We start from the raw sequence: 24,616 nt of genomic DNA, 5'->3' as shown, positions 1-24,616 counted from the left end.
AAACTTGCAAAATTTTTTATCAGAGAGATCCTTTCTATTGCAACGATCGATTAAGAGTGCTAGCATCTCTCATTAAAATACGAGAGAAAATTATATGAATGATTCGAGCAGAGTATTTATCCCCCTTCAACATCTGTTTTCGGACAAATTTTCGTTTTTATAAAAATCACCGTTTGTCTGATGCTCCTCAGAATGGCTAGGGTGTGAATGGTTCCCAGGCTGGGTTAGATTATAAAAAAAAAAAAGAACGTCAAATCTCTTAGTTGACCTCCAGCTCCTTATCGACCTTCGCCTTGATCCTTTTTTTCCATCTGGTCCGCAATGAGATACTACAGGCTTTTTTTGTGCGTCCACGGTATCGAGTGCCTAATGCATAAATAACCGAATGGTCCGTGAAATACGAGTGCCGCGCGTATTCGAGGACGCGGCGAAAAAAAAAAACCATCCTGCTTCGTCCCGCCAACACGTGTTATCGTCTGCTTTATTACAGCTGGTATCACGCAATCGTTTCAATCATCTTTTTTTTTTTATTTAGACAAATCGATCTCATTTGAATTTGATATCTCGTCGAGACACTCGCGCGGGCAGTAAATATATCATCTTTAAAATAAAATGTCATTTATCTACGCTCGTGTGGCAGCTTGAAGCTCGATTTACAATATTAATCTCGGCAAGAATGTTGAAAAAGATTTTAAAGATTAAAGTATTTTGTAAGAAAAGATTTATACATATAGATATATTATTTGGATAGATAGAATGACTATAAATGTAAAAAAATAGAGAGAGAAAGAAAGAGGGAGCGAGAGAAAGAAAGAGAGAGAGAGAGAGAGAGAGAGAGAGAGAGAGAGAGAGAGAATATGCGGGATAGCGAAATCATATTAAGAATCTCGACGACGTGTAGACTCCGTTAGGTATCTTCTTACAAAAGTAGGTCGCCGATATCATCAAAGAAAAAAATTTGATCCTCTGCGATCCGAAACGAGTGTCACGCGTTTGATCTGTCCGCGAGCGTCTTGGAGTTATCACTCAGCACACAACCGCATCTCTCTCAAATACGCCGACTAAAATAGTCCCTCCATATCGTCGTTGGAAGCGAAAAATCTCTCGAAGTACGACGCGACAGATATCGCGAGTTTTATCGAAAGATTCCTATCAAATTAGCGGTACGATGTCGCGAAAATTTTTTTGTGCGGAGATATCATAATTGCTATAAAATGTGAAATATAGTACGGTTAAGAGCACGAGCCCCCACTTATCAGGAGTGTCGCGACTCGTTGCGGTACCCGATACATCTCAATATATATTTAATAAATTGTCGAATACTATTTCTGATCGCAAGCTATATGAAATGTAAGTTAACTAGAAATGAATACATTCATAAATCTGTACAAAGGGAATTTTTTCGTTCATCAATTTAATGTTATGAATAAATCCATAACGAAACGTGTTTCTTTTAACTCGAGTTAAAATAAAAGCATTGATAATTTTCAGTATTCATTTCAAAGTACCTATAATCAACGCACTAATATCCCCTGTGCATAATGACGCATTGCTGATTAATGTTTTTTGTTTCCGTCGACGAAGATTCACAAGAAACGTTCATGTACGCCTGCCGAGCAGCCCTTGGATGTGATGTAACGCGACGCTATCGATGTCGTTTTTTTTTTCCATACCGCTATGAGTTGCACAACATTATGTGTCAAGGGCTTCGGCGCGGACCACGAGAGACGCTCGGTCATCAACGTCGCAATGTCGGAAAAATGACAAGCGCTAATTTATCGTTTCGGAACGATGGCGCGATGTGTCGCGACACAGCGATGATAATGAGTTGGCGGATCATACATCCACGAAGAACTCCAGCGATCTAGAATCGCGGGTTTTCAGAGATATCAATAATCCCGGCGTAAACAGTAAGTCATCCTGGAGGATGCCTGTACCGATTTCACACCTACATGCAACGCGATTCGTTCCGCTTCTGAAAATTTCCAATCGATTTGCCGTGGACGGAAAATTTAAATAATTTTGTATGATAAAGAGAAACGTAGGCGTTCATATGATTGTTCAAAATTTCCACCATCGTTCATCGTACAAATGCATGCTAATATTCGTGACATTAGTTTTGATGCATCGTTACTTAATCAATTTTTTTTTAATTTTTGCTTATTTAATGTGTTGGAACATCAATAGTTTTCGAACTAAACAATTCATTTTATAAGTTTCAATTATATCAACGTATTGATTCTATATTACATGTATATGAAATTTTAATATAATAATTCGATATATTTTATAAAAAAAGTTGTCTATTATAATCAGTTTTACAAAGATATCATCAAAATATGAAGAATATTTTTATTTTATAAAGTATAGACATAAATATATATATACACACACACACACACAAAAAAAAAAGGCATATTATTGAGCATATACGTGGGATTACAATTCCTTCGGAAATGCATCGCGCAACGAAAGGAAGTCGTTATTGGGTTACGTTCAAAAGGCTGGACACGTAATAGATTCATAATAGCCAAACAGCACGCTTGCTCGCATATTGTAATACGATGGAAGATGAAATCATGGCATAACTATAAAATGACAAGAGTACGTTGTCTCGCAAGATTATGTGTGTGTGAGAGAGAGAGAGAGAGAGAGAGAGAGAGACAGACAGACAGACAGACAGACAGAGAGGGAAAATCATTAATTATTAATCTGCTCTCTAATAATATTCTCTAATAATAATCTCTAATAATATATCGGCTTCCTTTCCTTTTTTTATTTAACATTATACAATGTTATCTATTGTTCTTTAATTAGTTTAAAAAAAAAATTATTTTTTTCTTTTTATAATATTATCACACTATTCTTACGCGAAAAATTTCGATTAAATCATTTTGATGAAAAGGTATATATATCATTTTTAAATTGTCAGCGATTGAATATATATGACTTTCTGTAAACGGAAAGTTTTATCAAACTCTGAGTATACCGAAAAACTGCCATGAGTAATTCTGTTCTTTTAATAACAATGTAGATATGCTTTAAAAGAATTTTAATCTGGAGACAATATATGGAAAGTTAGGGCTTAAGACGCTTTCTCTTCCATTTATATTTCAACTTAACGAATATTTAGAAAAATATACAATGCTGCCTATATCAGAGAAATAATCTTCTTTCGATGCTAATAAAGATATGCTTTAGGGAAATTTTCATTTGTGGACAATATTCATAAAAAGCAGAATCTAAGAAAACATTTTCTCTCTTTTATATTTTAACTCAAGGATACTTAGGAAACTGTACAATATTGTAGTTGCCATAAACCATAAAAGAAAGCACAGTCATAAATCAAGGAACCTTTTTAACGGTAAGAAATTTTCCGTCCTATTGTTCACGCTTCATGTGTCATAAATGTATATTCTGTGGGACTAAAAATTTGACAAAGTCCCAAAAACTATCGTCACATGTGCCGTCACGAAAAGCGCAATGTAGAATTCGCTTCGCGAAGAAGTGACGCGTGAGACGAGATGACACGGCGAGCCCGCGATTCCAGACGCTCTCTCTCTCTCTCTCTCTCTCTTTCTCTCTCCACGACGACGGCATTAAATCCGTACAGGTTCCCGACAGGTTGCCGACCGCAACCACGCTCCGCGTGCGGCCTCCGCCGCGTTTCTCCCATGACCGGCTCAACCGTGCAGACGACGTGCGTACTATGCCTATATGTGAAACCATAATGTATCGCGATTGCACAAAAGAATCCGCTACCTGTCCGTCGTAAACACGGCGGCTAATACGAGGTACCCCTCGGCATCCCGCTGTTAGAAACAATGAGCGCAGCGATAGCTGAACGCGCCAATGTGTATCGGGGACGTGCGATATGTGCAAACTTTTTGACGAACAAGAGCGTTCAATTAACAATTCAACTTGGATCTTAAATCAAGCGTTTCGCTATCCAAATGAGTCGCGAGAGTATAACGACAAGGATATATCACAATTTTAAGCAAATATTTCCGTTTCTTACAGAGCAACTACCTAACTACTATTAGCCTTTTTCGAAATAGCAGCGATCATTTAAGAAAGGACTGAATCATCACGAGTTATTTCTATAGATAAAATTCTTTATGGGAAAGTAAGACATATTTACATACATAGAAAGAAAAAGAAAGGAAGGGGAGAAGTAGAGACAAGACCATATTTGAATAGGACAATGATAGTTAGCGATAAACGATGTCGATTATATGACGCGACTGTGGAATGCAGACGCTTGAATCATTGATGTAGTGTGATAATGGTAATATAATAGACATAAATATTAATTATACTCTACTCTCTATAATAGACTAAATATTAATTAACAAACTCGAATTGTTATAGTTTTATTTTTAAAATTATTCTTAATGCCACAATATAGTAATGATTGCACAAAATGGCTTTAAGGATACCATTAAATCTATGTTATAGGTAATCTCTATATATTAATACATAATCTATATCAACCTTTGTAGGTCACAAATTTTTTTATTCTGCTCCTGGTCACATGTGGTCATGAGTCACAACGCTTTGTCGCAGTTTTAATTGTCTTAAAGTGCGTGAAAAAAATCTACAAAGATTTATATATATATATATTCTTTGACATCTGTAGAAAATGATCACGACAAAAGTTACGAAATTTTTTTTATTGATTAAGGCCTTTAAGGATATTTTATTATTAAAAAATCGATAAGGTCAAAATGATCCTTATGTCACCTTTAAGGGTTAAAAAACTTTCGCTATTTTTCTCAAAATATTTCTCGAGAAAATATTTCTTGAAATTTTTCACCGCATGCTTTGATTCTTAACGATTCTTAATATTTTTCTTGTTTTATTATATTCTTTTTTACTTCGGCTTTCTCTCATGCTATTCATTTTCATATTAAGCAATAGTCATTTACTATTATTTTATCGGAATCAGTACATAATATGCTTTATTTAATGCTAACATCCTAAATCGATCAAAAATTTCTGAGAATACCCTTAATGGATTTATAAGTACAAATATTATGTTATCTATAAGTATGTGAAAGGGGAAATGTGAAAGAAGAAAATACTACAAATAATTAGAAAATTATATATACATACATACATATATATATATATATATATATATATATGTATGTATGATGTGTGTGTGTGTGTGTGTGTGTGTGTGTGTGTGTGTGTGTGTGTGTGTGTGTGTGTGTGTGTGTGTGTGTGTGTGTGTGTGTGTGTGTGTGTGTGTGTGTGTGTGTGTGTGTGTGTGTGTGTGTGTGTCATTTCGGTATATTTTAATTTTAGAATTGCAAGAAACTTATTTTGCAATTAACTTATTAAAAGATCGTTTCTTGATCATTTTAAATGCATTTATGTAAATTAAAATTTAACTATAATTTTTAATTATTATAATTGCTTTTAATTACATAAAAAATAATTAAATGTTTAATAGGAACTTTAAACCTATTATTTTTAGATAAAAAACAATATTTTACCTTCTTTCACAGTTTATGAAGCATTAAAATAAAAATAAAAATAGAGAATTCTATATCCAAAATTTAAAATCTAGTTAATAAATAAAATTTTTAACGCAAATATAAAAATTAAAAAAACTGAAATATTAATATATTAATATATTTAATATAATTTTTTAACTGAAATATTAATATATTTTTTCAAGAAATAATATTGTCGATATATCCATGAAACATTAAAATTAAAATAAAAAATAGATAATTCTATATCCAAAGTTTAAAATTTAGCTAAATAAAATTTTTAACACAAATATAAAAATTAAAGAAACTATTCATATATTAATATACTTAATATATTTTTTAACTAAAATATTACTGAAATATTTAACTGAAATATTTACTGATCAATGCGTTACCAATATTAATACAATAATTAGGATATAATATTTCAATACCTTTGTACATATAGAACATACATCCTTAACCGAAGTACTGCGGCGTCGATTGCGCAGACGGAGTAAGACGAGCGACGGCCCTGGCGGGAGCGAAGACGGTGATGGAAGGGGGACGTCTGCGGGAGATGGATATATACTCACGAATCACGAACATTCAGTCGCCTCTGACCGGCTCCGGAGTGAACGTCGGTTCGTCGCCGATTCGTCGGAAGCGCGCACGCGTGACAGTACAAGAGAATAGCCGTCGGTGCCTAATTGCGTTGAGAATGAAATTCATTCCTTGGCTGAGCTTGGGACAGTACAATAGTGGCAGTAGCAGTAACAGTTGCAACGGTAGTAGTAGTAGTGCTAACAGTAGCAGTGGTGTGTCGTTTCGGCGTGACAGTACTGGGAAAGCGAGCAGGACGTACAACCGGCAAGATCACCGGATACTATAAGATACACACACACACACACATATACGCGCTTTACCGTGTAAAAGAAAAAGAAACGCGACTTAGACGACTCTTGCGAATTTACGCGCGCGCACGCGTGCGCGCAGCTTCACGTCCGCATACACATTCGCATCACACGACGATTAACGAGGAACAGTGAAGTTTATGTAAGTGTAAATATAGTGTAAATATAATATATTTATAATATATTTATGTATAAATATATATGAGTTGATATATATATATATATATATGTGTATATATATATGTATATATATATATATATATATATATATATAATCGAACGTGTCTTCAAGAGTGATCGGAGTGAAGTGAGCAAAGTGTGTTCATACGAATTCGATTGAATCTTTAGTGGATATTGATCGGCTTATTAATAATGGATGTAATGCAGAATTGGAATTACGTCCCGTTGGAGATGCGTATGCGTAGGAAAAGGACGCACTACCAGAATATCAGTACGTGCACCACTATCCGGACTATAGCTTTATTTGCTTATCAGTGGGAAGAAAATCAGTGGCAGAAAGTCGATCCTGTAATAAGGGACGATTCCCCGAAAGAGGACGCGAGGATCGAGTTACGGGAGGACGACCCACATTGCAATGGTTCGTATCGTGTATGATATCGCGGCAATTTCGTTCGCGGCGCGCCTCTCTCTCTCTCTGTTACACACACCCGGCGCGGCGCGTCGCGACGCGCGTGGGCGGTGACGCTCACGTTAGCGTCGCGACGCTCCCTCGGATCCGGAGCGCACGCGGCGCGGCTATTCTCGGGCCGTGGCCGCGGCCGGTCGTCCGCGATCGATGGGATCGCGAACTGTCAGAAGCGGCTTTCCATTCGTGGGACGGGGCGGAGGGGGGAGGGAGGGCGAATCTCTTTCCTCCTTATTTATCCCCCGAGTAATATGTATATACGAGACGATCGTTTTCCCTCGGTAAGGGCGGGGCGGCGTTACATTATACATCCGGCTCTCGGATTTCGTTCGATTACGAGATCAATCGCGACGTGGGAATCCTCAAGACACCACGGGACCTTCGAGTCTATGTTTCTAAGCTTTTATCTTGCCGTTTCTCCATTCAGCTTTGACATTGTCGTCGCGAATCGGAAGTCTTAATCGATAATTGAGATGAGAGAAAGACAAAGCAAATTTAGAAAATATATAAGGTACACTAGCTTTATAAGGTTTTGTAATTATTTTCGCGAACAGTTCATTGAACTTGCCTACCTGTCTCGTGCATTGAGTTTATCAGGAATCGATGGGAATAAGTATGTGTGCGCCGCTCGCGTAGGAATCCGATTTAGCGTTCTTTAAAAGCTCTTTACGAAGCGTGACGGAAATCGCCGGCAAAGACGCTCGCGAGCGGAAACGAACGGACGGAGGTAGGCCCGATCCGAGGGCGATAATGCGTGCTTTATTTACGTACACACACGCGAGGAAGACTCGCGCCGCCTTTTCCAAAGGCAGCGTAAAACGATATCATCGAAACGCATACACATGTAAATTGTCATTTCTCTCTCGCGACAAATCTGTTTTGCTCGTCCGGTCCGATGTTCCGCGGGGTTTCTTCCACGTGAATAATATCCCCAACGGAACGTCAAAACGCGACCGTGCTAATCCGGGGATCTAATTTAGTATGAAAGTAGTTGAGGGAATCCTGTCACTCGTGTTCTCGGTCTGTGATTTTCAAAGGAGAATGCGCGATAAATATACGGGTCCTTTTATCTATTTGTGTACACATTTGGAAGGTGGAAAGGAGGAAGGATATTGTCGCATTTATTTATTTTTATTTTTTTTTATCTGGACATTTTTTTACGACCACAATTTTATCAAAATATAAATAATAAGAAATGAACAAAATTATCTTGAACTTATCTTCAATGCGTGTAAAACTTACATTTTCTTCGCTTTGTATGTTTATTAATTCACTTAATTCTTAAAAAAAAATTGATGTATTTAAAAATTTTACTTTTTTTCCGAATTAATTTTGAAGTAAAAAATAATTCAATTTTATATATATATATAAAATTAATTCGTATACTCGTGTTTATTCATTCATCTAGCTGCATTAATTTTTTTCTCTGAAAATCACAATTTTGTTTCCAAAAATCTTTTATTTCTGCATGTTTCTTTTTTTTATCTCATTTTCCAAGAATTGCTAATTTGTTTTTGCGAGTGTAACTCTGACCCGATTATTCAGCGACATACCGACGATGCGACGTGTTGCCTTTTGACACGCGGTGATAAATGACGATAATAAAAAATAGGCACGACAAAAAATTAGTCGTTCCCTTGGCGCGTGTTGCGGCTTTCATCGACAAAAAAAAAAAAAAATCCCGGCGCGTGATCCCGTGGTCTCTAATCGACGAGCAACCGAGCGTGTCAATTCTCTGCGATTTTCGGCTATTTTCACACCCCACCTCGCCTTTAATTAACATTCGTCGGAAAAGTTGTCCGGCTCGTTACACGCTCGAGTGATAACGCTCGCCGGTCGTATACCTACCTATCTAAATCTTGGACCGGTCTTTCGTTTCTCTTGTGTAGGCAGCGAGGAAGACGTTCGATCTCGCGTTTCGCTCTCGCGCGTTGCGTGTGTGTTGTGTAGATTTTCGAAAGTCCGGACGAGAGGCGGCCCCGCGCGCTCTCCTTATCAGATCAGCACGAATAATTTCTCTCCGCGTCGACTTGCGCGTGCGCGCGCGCGCACACACACACACACACACACACGCGCGCGCGCGCGGTCGCACGGCGACTTCGTACCGTCGCCCGGTGAAATTGCTTTTCCTAAAGGGGAAAGACCGTGATAGAGCCACGTCCAGCTACTTCGGGTCCTTGGACCCGAAGTGTCGCGGCGCGGAATAAATTCCGCTGGCCGGCGAACTCAGGAGATTAAATTTGATGTGTGAACGCGCGCGCGTAGGATATGTTAAATCTTATACTTTAACTTTATTAATATCAAATAATGTATGTGTGTGTACTAAAAATAAATTACGATAAATAATTCGGATTATAGTTTGTCCTCTCAATAATATAAGCTCAATTCATAAAATGTTTATGAAAATGATGAAAAATTATTTTTTGTTATAAAAAAATAGCTTTTTAAATAAAATTAAATAAAAAAATTGAGTGAATTCTTTTATCACAATTTTAAAAATCTTGCATCGCTGTGAGCGCTGACACTGATCTATCTCTATGACGTCATAATACTAACCTATCTCTACACATACATATATGTGTGTGATGTTACTGACCTGTACATTTTTCTCTTGCTCATATATTGCATGCAAGCCGCAATCAACTATATTAAAGTTATCGCAAACAGCAATCAATCAAATAAGATAATGCTTATGTGTAAAAAGTAGTATTTAGTTATCATTTTATATAATTTCTTACAATCTTTAATTTAGATTTTTTAAACAATTAATTGAAATCAACGCGAGATAGGAAGATTAAAATATTTTCTGCGCGTTAAATAATTTAATTCTATTGTCATCTATCGCATGAAACTATAAAATCGAAAATGGTGTCAATGGATCAAACGGTATGAAATCCGAGATTCGATATCGCTCCACTAGTAATGTTTAAATCGAATTGGTTCTTAAACTCAATTGATAGCTCGAAGCTGTATTACGTAAGAAAAAATATCTTTTATCTTTGTTTTACATATCCTTTATTAAAGTTTTACATTGCAAAATCTGTTATTGATGAATTTGACAATTAATCATCATCTGCCATGTATGGCTATAATATGTAACATTAGAATGTGCGTGCACGATTTTTGACTTCTGACTCCACTGATGCAGACACGAATGCCAATAAAAATCCGAGAAATATTTTCGACATCGGAACACTCTCGATTATACTGATAATATTATTCGTGAGCCTATTACGCAGGATACATTTTGCAAAGTTCGATAAGTTTCATTATTTCCTATTTTAATTTTTTTTTTATTCATTTTTATTTAGTAAATATATATATATATATATATATATATATATGTGTGTGTCAAACAATGCAATCAAAAGATTAAATATATTTAATGAAATCTCTTTTTTTTCCATGCAACTTTCCTCTTTACATATTTTAAATATATACCTATATTAGAGAAAGAGAGAGAGAGAGAGAGAGGGAGGGAGGGAGGGAGAAAGAAGAACGAGAGAGAGAGAGAGAGAGAGAGAGAGAGAGAGAGAACATATTTGTGTCTTTTTTTGCTTTTATAAGAAATAGAATTTTCATCAATATCTTACGTGAGCAACATAGTCAACAATTACATAGTTTCGTTTCTCATACACGTTTATTTGGTTGCGCGATCATTTGTTGTTCACGTGATCGCGGAGCTATGAACGGGAGCAGTTTATCTTTTTTTCATACTGACATTGGCGAAATGATCTTTCTTTGGCCCTCAAGGCTGTTCTAAGGTGATCTCCCACACCGGTTACCTTTAAACTTCTTCTTCGCGAAACTGTCAATATTATCCAAAACGTATCAAATTGAAGACTATCATAAGATATATATAATTTTTTAGCTGTATTTATTTTTGCCAATTCTACATTTATTACATATTTTTTGTATAAGTAGTTTTTTTAAATCTCTCTCTCTCTCTCTCTCTCTTTCTCTCTCTCTCTCTCTCTAATGCTTTTTTTATTAAATTCTCATTTAGCCATTTTTCTCTTTACATTGTCCAATTAAAATTTTTTTCAATTCTTTTTTTCTTTTTGTTGCTTTTTCTATTAATTTTCTTCTTAATAATATTTTTATACAGATTATTTTAAATTATATTCGTGTTGTATATCTTTCATTCCAAAATAGATCTCAAGTATTGCTTCTTTTTTTTTCCCAAGATTAAATAAATCTATCTCCTGCTTCCTCTGAGAATTGTCACATTTTTATCATGTCTTATTTGTCATAGATTATTTTTTTTTAATTCTACTTTTTCCCTCTTTTTATCTCCTGCTTTTTAAAAATTTTTTTTCTTAATAATATTTTTATACAGATTATTTTACATTATATTTACTTTGTATATCACTTTCATTCCAAAATAGATTTTACGTATGTGTTTGTACTATCTCTTTTTTTCAAGATTAAATAAATCTATCAATTCTATTCCCTATCTTCTCTGAGAACTGTCACATGTCTTATTTATCATATGTTGTTATGAAATGAATCGATTGCAACAATAAATATAGCGCAATGATCATTATCTTAGCGTACTGAATCTATTTAAAAAATTAATTGAGACAAGATATAACAAAAGTCATATCCATAGAATATTATCAAAATACATGTAATTGAAGCTTTAATAAAACGCATGAATATCGGAGAGAGAAAAATAAACTAGAATCAATAAATATTAGACTAATCTTTTTAAATGTAATTCATGCGCAAATCGCACACACGGCATCTGTTTGTAGTTTCCCCGTCTATTTAAATGAAATTGCAATCTCACATGTGAGATACATTACATACGTTGGAAGCAATGAATCATCGTGTAATATAACTAGCTCTTCCGCATATTTTGAATAACCGCATTTTATTTACGAAATTACTTTCGCGCGTGTCTTCGTTGCTTAAGTCTCAAATTGAAAGTCTGGTATGGGATTGTTATCGGATTATTATCTATATTTAGTATTATAAAAAAATCAACAATGTTGTATAATCATATATTTCTTGTTCTTTATTTTCTTATATAGTTTCAATATTAAATATACATAAAATGTGAATGCGGTAACACCGCATCATTTAATACACATATAAATAAAAGAGAATTTAGAATTTTTTTTTTTTTTTAATAAAAAGAAGCTATCAGCATTATTATAATCTTTCATTTATTAATAATCGGGATAATTTCGTAAATAATGAATTCGACTTGTCATTTGCAATAATAAATATTAATAATTATGTATAAAAAATATTAGATTATATTTATGTTTTATTAATTATTATATATATTGTTTTACATGTTAATTATTATATATATATTGTTTTACATGCGCACATAATGTTTGATTAATTTTAAAAATTTCGAGGATGGGAAGAGGGGAAGGGAAAATTGCAAATCGGAAAATTGAATGTAACCAAGACTGTCTTTTTTATATTATTATACACGTGATTATCACGATTTCCATTCATATTTTTAAATTCGATAATCACATTACTATTTTATTGTTAACAAACGTGTTGGCACTGCTATGCTACAATTCCGCGCGTTATATTATCACGATGAAGCAAAATGTTGCAATTCGCGGCGATAAATATCAGGAAATAAATATATATTTTTCGCGATAGTTAAATAGATAAATAGGCGTCTAAAAAAAAATCTATTTGTGGTAAAACCTCTTTACGTGGAATCTCATAGTTTTTTGTAAAATAGCGGCTATCAGCACATTTTAATGTATAAATAATAAATTAATTGCTTCTCGAATTAATTATATATGAGAGATCGATATTTTAGTTTCAAAATTATTTTATTATGTAAAAGATATCGGAAATATTTTTCTAGTATAACATTTTAATAACATTTATTTTTTATCGTTAAATAATATTCGCGCTCGCAAAATTTTAATTTCATTAATTTTGTTGATTCATTTTTTCTCAGCAATTTAATTTTATCAATCTTATTCTTTTATTAATTTAATTTATGCACTTAAGAAAAAAACATCTATTTGTGACATTTACGTGGAATCTCGTAGTTTTTGTAAAATAGCGAGTATCAGCATATTTTAATATTAATAATGCTTCTCGGAATAAATATACATGAGACATTGATATTTTAATTCCAAAATTATATTCAAATTAGTATAAAAAAAGATATCGGAGATATCATAACAGTTTAATAACAGTTATTTTTTATTGTGAAATAGTGTTTGCGCGAGCAAAATGAAAAATTTATAAACATTTAACGTATATCAAGAATTTTAATTTCATTAATTTTATTGATTTATTTTTTTTTTTTAGTAATTTAATTTTATTAATCTCATTCTTTTATTAATTTAATTTTAACGATACAATATAAATGTAATGTTTTTATATTCTTGTCATAACAAGATTAATAAATTATTTGTTGAAAATGATATGAAACAAGGACGAATCTTAATTTTTGAGTACACATATATTAAATATATTACGTAATTTTATTAATTAATATAATGTAAAAAAAAAACTTATAGAAAAACATATTTATTAAAAAAAATTATAAACATTGATCTTTTTACTTTCTAGAAATTTGGACTGAACTGAAAATGACCGAGGAAGAAGTGGAATGGTGTAAGAGGGAAAAAGATTGGACGGAAAGGAGAAAGTGCGACGAGGCGGATGACAATATCTATAATGAAGAGAATACGATGTGTTGCGAAAACGATGACATGTACGAGAGATATGATTCCATCGTCACCTGCTGGAATGACTCTCCGTTGTTGCGTATTACTGACGAGGGTTTGACTGGTCGCGAAATGTGTTGTTCTGAATATATCCTTCACAAGATATTCTTGCGAAAAGACTCTGTCAATTGTACATTGAACTCGGTCAATCCGTCGGTTATGCCTACGTACACGTCTGACAATCGCAGCACCAGTGAAGACCACATTAGTAAATCGACGTTAGTAAAACAGGACGAGCAATGTTGGTCGATGTGTCAAAGAGTAACACCGAGAAGGAGCGTTCTGAAAGCACATACAGCGCAAGCCTTAGTCAATACTACGATTCTATCTGCGACACATTCGTTGTCATTGAGTCCATTGATGGGAACACCATCGAATATCTCCTGTCAAGATTCTCGAATTAGCAGGATTCTTGAGAGCGACGGCGACTCACCGAGATCGGCATCGCCACAGAGCTCCGAGCCAGACGAGGACGACGCGATTTTCCGAAACGAAAAGAGAAGTTTTGAGAAGTTGTCCGATTACATATCGGAGGGAGCGGCGTCGGCGAGCAGGGACACATCGGGATCGGGGAGTGAGAGCCCCGCTCAGCAGGACAGGCTGTCTCCTGTGCGCAGGAAAGAGAAGGAAGATCTAAAAATCGTAAGAAAAGAGCCAAAGATGTCGAGGGGGAGCGACATCATCAACACCCTCAACGATCACTGCTATCATCAACCCAGAAGTATGGAGCGATTAGTAAAACGACCGACATTTTCCGAAACCGGTAAGTCGACACGCCTCTTTTTTCCTTCTTACTCGGATTCAACTGAACTTTACACGATATCTATAACATCTCTCTGCTGCGCGATTTTGCAGAGGCCTAGTTTATAGTAATATGTTCACGCTATGTGTTCTCGCGATAATTAAATATGAATTTGTAACAAGTTCAAGATTAAAGAAGCACGATATGTGCATTATTTGAAAACGAAAAATATTATTTTAACCCCTTGACATAGAAATAAAATGCGCGTCGACGCGTCCGAAGAATACCATTTAATTTTGCTCAACTGGACACTCATGTATAAGCTTAGAAACAGAACGTTTTATTTTCAAATTTACATAACTTTCAATATGATTGATATATACTGATAATGTACAATAATTAAGTAATACTATAAAATAATAATTTAGTAATTCTGTAATGTGTGAAACGCAGTGTTCGCCGAAGACAGTTTTTGACGTCTCGGAGACGTCAAAGTCTGCAATGGCACATAAAATGAATGACGTCTCTCAGACGTCATTGTATGTCAAGGGGTTAATAATCAAATTCGCTATTATTTTGCGGGAGATAAAACGCGTGAGAAGTGAGAAGCTGTAAAATAAAAAATCCTAGTAGAGTAATACTATAGTCGAAATATCACTCATTTAATACGAATATCAAGGATCGGGTGCGTGAAAAACACGCTTAATCGAGTGCAGTTGGCGAAATTCGGGTACCCGCATGAGTGTGTGCTAATCGCGAAGGACTCCATTATTCGTCATCCTGCAAACACGAACGAGTGCGATGACTGAGAGACTCGTTCCATACGCTGAGGTCGGCAGACCAATGTCCTCGGGCAGTTATTTATTGCGAGAGAGATCCCGTGAGAATTTCGTGCCGCGCGCCGCGGAATTGATTCGTCAGAGGAAAGGGAAAGGAATAAAAAAAAGAAAAAGAAAAGCGACGAGAAGGAAACAGGCCGAGTATTCCGCGTTTAAGCGTCGCGCCGTCGCGTTCGATAAAGCATGTCTTGCCTTCGAATGAGATTTCGCGGTGTGTTACACGGTAACGCATCGTACACGTTTTTTTTTATTAACATTGCGGCGACACGTGTATCACCTTCATCACCTGTGATGCAAATTCATTTTAGCGTCGCCTTCCCGGCACAATTATGGAATGACTCATCATCGCGATCATGTGGATAATGTAATTGTGCAATTTTTTCATTTATCCCTTTTTTTTGCTGAATCCGAAAATCATATTCATTAAAATAGTCTTAGTGTCCGGGAAAAATTTTAGACAGAACATTTTAAATCGAAAAAAAAAAAAAACAATAGTTGATTTTATCACTTTCTCGAGTCATCTCAACAAATTTCTCTCATTATGTTTTTATTAAAATCATGGCTTTTACTTGCATTAAAAAATAAATTAGGCTTTTTCCTTTTTGTATTTTGGATAGAAGGCTAGTTTTTTTTTTTATTTTTTTTATGGCGAGAAAGGAGAAAAATAGATTGCATCTCATGAAATTTTTTATTTACATACTCGATATGAAAATGATTGTTCTATCTTTATCATCAATTATCTTCCCTCACCCCTCATTTTTCTGTGCACTAAACATGAATAATAAATATGAGGATCTAGATATTGATTTTAAGATTCACGAAGATTCCTAAAAATTCGCTATCAAACTATTGAGCCCATATATCTTTTTCTTTAGAATTAGGATATTAATTAAAACATTTTTCTAAGAATTCTTTTACATCACATTTTTTTGATATAATTAAATTTTTGATATAAATAAATAATTATCTAAATTCATAGATATTTATAATGATAATTAAGTGAAATCTATTTGTTAGATATTGCAGTCTAAAATCATTAACTTGCAAAAAAGTCATTTATAATTGGAATTATGCTAATATAATATTTTAAACAAAACTACAAAAACAATATCTCATCTATATTCTACTAGACTTCAATAAGAAAGGACTTGAAATTGTCAAGCATCATGTAAAACAAATGTCAGAATAATTGCTTGTTGCGCACATGTCTTTGCACTTATTTGATACTACTTTTTATGAATATGAAGACGAAGATTAAATGAATGAGTGTGTAAAAATATACCATACGTATATAATGCAAATATGTGAAACGTAAATATTTAAATAAGTGTAAATATGTAAATAAGTATAAATATGTACATAGCCTGAGGTAACTCTACCATTGCAGATCTTTCTGATGAGAAAACATGAAGGCTTAGGCAATATTAAAATATAAAAAAAACATATGAAAGCATATAATTAGCTATACGACTTCAAATTAGATTCGTAATTTTGTTACATAAATATAAGAAACATTCATTTGTAGGCCCTATTATTCCGATCTATAGTATTTCATTTCATAGACGCTCTACAACAATAGCTTTCACTATAAGATATTATTTATTCTTTATTTATTCTTTACAAGTAAAAGCCACGATTTTAATAAAAACATAATGAGAAAAATTTGCTGACTCAAAAAAGTAATAAAATCAAGCGTTGTTTTTTTTATTTAAAATATATCTCAAAACTTTTCCCGGATACTAAGATTATTTTGACTATGCTTTTCCGATTCAGCAAGCGAAACTGACAATGAGTGAAAAAAAAAGGAATGAACCTTAACGATCCCTTCAAGCTCTTCTAACTGCCTGAAATGCATATCCACCTTTCCCAGAACATTGTTTCGTATAAATGCAGTTTATTTACACGGACGCGCGCGTAAAGAGTTTATTTTTGTCCTTTCACGATTCTTAAAATCTGTTTAACTTGTAAATGCTATGCTAACCACACTGTATGAATCTTCTATGAATTTTCATGCTGGAGATGCTCGATGGTATTTCTAGGAGTCGAAGGATATATTTGCAGTGTATTCGCTCTGAGGTGTATTTCAACGAAACACGGCTACCGTCTCGCTAAACAATCATTAAATGCACAAGGCGCATTGAGTTTCCGCTCACGATTCTTCACTGGAATAGATTTTTACACTGTGGTAGAGCATACGAGCTGTCTTCCGATGGTGTAAGACGAAAAATATCGAGCATACTCGTCGTGCATTCTTTCAAAATACCAAGCAGACAATAAAGTTTGATTCGCGCCGCATCGCCATTCCCTGTGTCTTGAGTCAATATTGACAAAGGATGTTGTGAGCGCGCTTGGCAGCGCTCGTAAATGTGACTTAATTGCCAGCCTCTCTCGGCTGGCACTGTTTCTCTCTCAATGACACCAATGATTACTGATTACCATCGGCGGAGAAGCGCATTGATAGATAGCGGTATCGCGGATCGCGCGGCGGCCCGGCCGTTGAAAGGTTCCTCTCCATGTATCTTCACGTCGCAAAATTGTGTCGAGGTGAGGAAAAGTTATCGATTCGTACATCATGAACTAAAATCTCTAAGACGCAAGTTTTTCCCAGAATCACGATATTATTCAGCTTTCCTGAAAACTGAGTCAGCAAACTTACGAAGTTACATTGTGGCAAAAGAATTTCTAGGTTAGGTTGGCAACTAAGTTCCCGCCGTTTTTTTAAATTTTAACATTCCGCATATCATTAAAAGGTTTTTGCCATAATGTTTTAAATCATTCGAAAGAGGATGTTTTGTTCTACCGGAATCTGTTTTTTTTGTTCGAGTTAATTTACGTTAATTTTCAGATCATTAAAATGGAATGTCAAGTTGAGAAAAATGAGCATTTTCGACACCTCCTTCTTTTTGCTTTTAATCAAGGTTCTAAGGCCGCAAAAGCTCGGATTTCCATCTCTTTCGATCTCTTTCAAATGCTATGCTATTCGTTCAATACTGATGCAGAATTGAGAGCTTGGTTGGATGACTTTTTCGAGTCGAAACCAGGTGATTTCTACCAACGAGGTATTGAAAATCTTGTTGAACGTTAGGAAGAAGTTGTAAACAACAAGGGAGAATACATTATTGATTAATTAGTTGTTAATTTTTATTGAAGAATAAACTTTTAAAAAATTTGTATTTATTTATTTAAAAAATAGTTGCCAACCCAATATTTTTTCAATCTTAAAAGTTCATAAGGGCATATCTAATAAATCATCGAGGTGACTGAAAATTTCCGTTAATAACACAACCAAATACTTTAGTTATTAAACTAAAAATTGCCGTGGAATCATCTTGCTTTGCTATTGATTATTTGCTCGCCTGAGAAAAATGTTGAAAGAAAACGTATGACAAAGTCTCTCGAGATGACGGGCGACGTTATCATTGTTATCGTACGTCATATGCGACAATACCTTAGATTATTTTCACGGCTTTTCGCGCTTTCAGAGCATGTCCCGCGAATTTTTCTCGTAACAGGCGTTCGTTCCGTCACGTGTCGCGCGATGCCGTGTGTAACTACAATGATACCTGGCGAGCAGGTATGTACTTGCGCGCGCGACTTGCATAACTCGAATAAGCCACACGTATAATGGTTGATGTTTTCTTTTAACAGTTGTTTTTTCTTTTTTTTTCCACGAAGCAAATATGAGCAATAAAATGCACGTTTTTTTGTTTGCATAAAATCAAGTCTTTTATTTGGTGGAATCCCAGAAGTAGAAGGTTTTCTACTTTTAGTTAATCTTCAATAATCATCATATTTTTTTACTGACAAATAGTCGAATGATTTCGCATCTACATATATATAGTATGCGAGATAAAAATGTAAATAAGTTTAAGAAATCGCTACTAATTTGGAATTTAAAAATGCACATGTTTTGTTTAGTAATAAATAAATATAAAAATATAAATTTCGCAAAATCTTTTTTATTTTTGATCCGTAGAATGTTTAAAAAAAAACTATATATATTTGTTTTATGCATAAAGTTATTACTTATTAATCTAAAATTAAAACATCTTAAAAGTATTTATTTAATTGCCTTTTTAAACGCAAGACACATTAGACAAATATCGCGAACAGAGAATGAAGGATGTGCAGCGTTATTCGTGCGATTACGTCTATAACTAAACCTTCGTAATGTTCGCGGAATCGGGACATACCTTTCGTCAATCATACCGGAGAGTATTCCGCGCGCGTAATTGCCACCAGCATTGGAATCCATCGATGACGTCGACGTCATCGCTCGGCAGGAAAACCGCGCTGTTTGCCACCTGAGAGTATGTTGCACCACATGGCGACATCGTCTATCGGTCGCATATATATGTATGTGTGCGCGTCTATACATTACGAGGAGCATGTATAGCCCGCGGCGCGGCATACGCGCGTGCGGAAGAGTCCGCGAGTGCGCGCGCGCGGAATGCACACGTGCACGTGCTCGCTCGTGACCCAGACACGTACGTGCGTCGCGTCGGCTCGTAAGATGATTACGTACCGCCGCGCCGGCCGGCCGGTTCGCCTCTCGCTCGCAGCGGTACTTGGTCGGTTACGTAGCGTGATCGTCTCTCTTATCTCGTGCCTTACGTAGGCGTAGCAAGATTGTCGCGTTACTTTTCGCGGGAAGACAAGGATATCGAAGTATATGTACATACTGATATTAGAATGCATTTGTACGTGGAGTACATGTTTGGCCTTCGATCGATCATTAATAGATCTATGTATATTACAGCTGAGATTTTCTATATCTTTTTTTTTTCTTTTTTCTCTTCATCTTCGATATGTCGCGAGCATTAAATATGGATAGTATATAAATGAGACAAAAACAGGCATAAAACATGATATATATTAATCATAATGTACTTTATTCCTGTATCACGCAATCATGTGAAAGAACGTATCTTAAAACTACTATTTTTAAACTTCATATGTAAAATAGACATCTGAATGAATAATGATGCCAATGTCGGATGTCGCAATCTTGCAACATTGTCGCGAATGGCTCAAGTAGCAGTCATTAGGGAGATGTCGAGAAGTGTGTGCGAAGCGCCAAATGCGTTTTATAAACAGCAAGACAGTGGGACATATTCGAACTGTGGGTTCCTTCAAAGTGCCGCGCTTCCTCTCGGCTATTTAATGAGCCCACACACACACACACACACACACACACGCGCGCGCGCGCGCATCATGTAGCCCAATAAGTCTGACCAAGACGACGACGACGGTGGCGTGTGACCGGACACGTCGTAGATCCGACCTTGGCGTTGCCCGATTGTAATTGATAATTGGCGGAATTCATCGCGTAAGTCGCCGATGACGATCGGCCAGAGGTCAGTGAAGCGCGCAGGTGATTGATCGGGCGAAAAATTACACTTTCCGACATTCCTTCGCTAGCTTTTCTTCTTTTATTTCTTCTTTTCTTCTTTTTATATGATATCTTTCACTTCTTTTTATTAATCGCATATAAAAAGCTTGCATTCGACGTTATCAGGCCGAAATTCGAGGCCACATTATGTATACCAATTTACGAACAGATAATCGCAGTCGTAAATCATTCGACACGTGCAACTTCGCTATAAGATCATTTTTATCATACCGCATGCGTAATTGTTTTTTCGCATCCTACTGAACCCAGCAAGATGACTTTCGTCGCGAAACTTATTGATTTGTCCCTCCGATCGCTTATCGGAACCCGATTGCCGCGAAATGTAGGTAAGATGCATTGCGTACGCAAATAATTCATTCTCGATTCTTACGTAATTTCTGATTATGATTAAGCGGCCTTGCCTGTTTTTTTTTTTTTTTTGCGTGATTGAAGCACTGCCATTTCTTCATATCTCCGCGGACCTCTGCACTGATGGCCTCCTTGTCTCTCATTCATCCGGGAGAAGGACACATTGATTACTTTTTTTTTTCCTCTTTGTCAGATTATTTTCTTATGGAAAAAATATGAAGCGATTAACGCCAGTACAGATAAATTGAATGGTTTGATTCTTTTTTTACTCGCTTCTTTTTCTATTCATGATCTCTCAATAGATTTTAATCCATGATCCTACTATATGTTTGAGCGTTCACCGTGTTGTATATCACATACGGATTAACGGATTCATGATCTGAATTTTTTGAAGCAAGTACTACATATGGTCTTCGATCTCATCTTTGCACGATGATCTCTCTTTTGTGTGCGTAAGATATATTAAATCGCTATTATATCTACGCAACCTTCACATGATATATCTCAAAATAATAACTATCTTGTATTTTTTTTTAATACATAAAAAATGTAATAAACATTTTTACTTGAAAATTTGCCGTACATTAAATAAGTCACCAAAAAAAGTATAATAAAAGTTCTTAAATGTTCGGAACATAGAAGTATATTTTGATAAAAGAATCACTTAGTCTATGTTCTATTGAGAAAGATCCAAACCATAGATTGTCCTAGCATGCAGATATTAAATTAAATTAACAAATTACATTACATATGATAGTTTAATTCATCTTGTTTCATTATAATTATCCGTCACAAATTAATGCGATGATTAGCTTCATTTGATATTTGCTCGGTGTTTGCGTAATACCTATAGATTAAGATTTATCTCAACACATATAACGTCGCATCGAACGATGCGTTTGTTCGCGCCGAGCGGTTCCTCCCAGCGCCAAGTTACTTTCGCATAGCCGGCGAGAGAGAGAGAGAGATCGACGGAGTCTGCGCTCTCGATCGCGCGGGAACTCGAAGGTCGCGCGGTGCCAAGTGACGTCAACCGATAGCCGGCCGGCCGGCCGGCCGGTCCGCCGGTCTGCCGATCGCCGCTTGCGGTCAGGCGTGGGACCCCGCCGCGGTGGTTTAAATGGTCGCCGGAATGCGGTTAAGCCTTTTTGCCATTCGCGCCGTAGTCGCTCACCGGTACGGCAAAGGGGAATATTCAACGCCGTATCGAACGGGCGCGTAGCCCCCCTGGCATTTATCTTCTAGCCGCCTCTTTTGGATCACTCTGACGAGAGTAAATTTATTTTTGTTCGATGAATATGTATATTTACAACGTAATCGTTGCGTAGGAAAAACGGCGCTCAATCTTTCAGGAGAAATCGCAATTTATTTATAAATATTGCGTCGATCATGAGAAGTGATAATTTGAGAGAGCGCAATGTTTATAAAATTAGTAAATCTCAGTTATTATCTAAAAAAAAAATACTTATTCGAATTTAATTTATCGTATTTTTATTTTTTATTCTCTCTCTCTTTTTTTTTTTTTTTTTTTTTTGAAGAGAATCTATGACTTCCCATTATAAAGTTGGAGATATTCCAAGTAGATGCGAAATGAATTGTGTGTATGTGTATGTGTGTTGTAAAAACTAAAAATTAGCGATCGCAAAACTTTCCCAGAAACGGATCAGTCTCGTCACATTGAAATGATGAGACAGACCCGACGTGTACCAGGATGATTCATCACTGAGAACTGAATCCTAGCATATGTTAAAGGGAAGCGTATTTCATTTTTAATCGGGCAATTGTCCGTAATAGCTTCCCGCATAGAGACGGCGATTCAATATGCATTACATATGATATTTCTCTTCATTCCTTGTATCATGTGACGACTATTTCTCGCAATCATTTAAAACATATTGATCGAATGTGCGGATATAGTGACTTTATATCATTATTATTTAAGACATTTATTAGAGATGTTAAATAATGGAATTTATTATTATATTTATCAAGTGATATGATTAATCAACGTATGATAAGGATATTTTAAAACACAATGATTTTTATTATAACTATATTGTAACTTGTGAATTACAATTATTTATTGTGTTTTAAAATATTTGGGGAAATATCTGTAAAATTTTGCAAATTTATTTTTGCAAGCTTATGTAACGATTAACAAGAAATTCAGATTGTGACTATGATGATTTACAAGGAAGACATTTTTCTCCTCTTACATAAACTGATACAACTTCTAAAAACTGCAAATCGCGCATGTGTGTGAGTCTTCGGCGCCAAGCGCTTAGCGCCGCTGATTACACGAGGCCTTGCCAACGTGACGATATATGTAGCCAATAGCGATAGCGACCGCGCTAGAATAAGCACAGGCCTAATATATAATAGAGGCCAGAAAATTCTCGACCGGAGCGAAGAGGGAAGATCGTGAAATTCCACGAACTTGGACCGACCGCTCGATCTCGTGTCTCGCAAGATTAATCACCAGGTGAGGAGACCGGGATGGCTAAGCGACAAGCAAAAAACGAGTGCACTTTGTTCGCCGTATCAAGATCGCATCTCAGAATCGTGATTAACGTCGGCTGGCGGATCGGTTTTCAACCGGACTTTCCGTCATTTCTAACAAGTTGCTTTTAGGGATAATTAGTATGAGCGATACATTTTTGATCATTTCAAAATTTAAGAAATTACGCCAATTTTTTTTTTTACAATCTAGATGTTATGAAAAATAAAAATGCTAAAAAATTCAGGGGGAGATGGGAGGAAGAAAATGTAGAGATTATTCTGTCTATAATAAATAATTATTAAAGTAATCATTAAATATAAATATTAAATATAAAAGAAATTAAATATAAATATTAAATATAAAAATAATTATTAAATATAATTATTAAATATAAAGATAATTATTAAATTATCTATTGGAGGAATTTAGAATTCGTAGATACTTTTATACGCCAGGTAATTTCTCGCGCACGCAACTTGACTCATGCGTCATCTCGCACGATTTGGCATCGTCTGGTGGACGTATTTCAAGGAAGACGCCGACTCGTCTTACGTCTGAAGCCGCCTTTCGTGGTATTCGCACACGCGCAACCCCGCCCAGGCTTCTTTCCCATCGATAGTATAGGCCGCGCCGCGTCGCGTTCCGTTTCCTCATGCAAATTTCTGCCGCTTAAAGCTTCCAGGAAAGTTCCATGCGTTGGAACGCGTTACTTGCGCACGTCGCATTTGAATCGCGGGAATACGCGCGCCTCCGTGAATTCAGGCGGCACGCATCGATCACGTTCGCGTCGCTCTGAAAGTCAATTTTGATTTCGGAGAAACAGGTGAAACGCGCGTAGCCTTCTCGCTTGTCATTACGATGAAAAAGAAAATCGTTTTACTGACTGAAAACTTGCGGTTTTTAAATCCGCAATAAAGTCCATTATTTTATTTTATTCTTTTGCAATAGTTTTATTTCTTTTACCACAATGCTGATAAATAATAATGATATCATTGATAAACATTAATGATCA

At 35.6% G+C, this 24,616-nt stretch overlaps 1 protein-coding gene across 4 annotated transcripts in view; it reads left to right on the top strand.

Moving 5' to 3' along the window:
- The first annotated feature begins 6,103 nt into the window (after positions 1-6,103).
- The window catches only part of LOC126858575 (uncharacterized), a 29,556-nt gene continuing 11,043 nt past the window's right edge, over positions 6,104-24,616 (top strand). The window contains exons 1-3 of one of the 4 annotated variants that reach the window (XM_050609025.1): positions 6,104-6,536; positions 6,782-6,992; positions 13,605-14,525. In XM_050609025.1, coding sequence (XP_050464982.1) covers positions 6,806-6,992; positions 13,605-14,525 — 1,108 coding nt within the window. In that variant the 5' untranslated portion in view covers positions 6,104-6,536; positions 6,782-6,805. Of the gene's footprint in view, positions 6,543-6,686; positions 6,993-13,604; positions 14,526-24,616 lie in introns of all 4 variants that reach the window. The other 3 variants (XM_050609023.1, XM_050609022.1, XM_050609024.1) reach the window with 3 other exon arrangements.

Source organism: Cataglyphis hispanica, chromosome 26 (genome assembly GCF_021464435.1).
Source record: "Cataglyphis hispanica isolate Lineage 1 chromosome 26, ULB_Chis1_1.0, whole genome shotgun sequence".
In the NCBI taxonomy this organism is placed as follows: Eukaryota; Metazoa; Arthropoda; class Insecta; order Hymenoptera; family Formicidae; genus Cataglyphis; species Cataglyphis hispanica.
The sequence above is the reverse complement of the archived record's forward strand: the minus strand, read 5'-3'. Positions and strand labels throughout refer to the sequence as shown.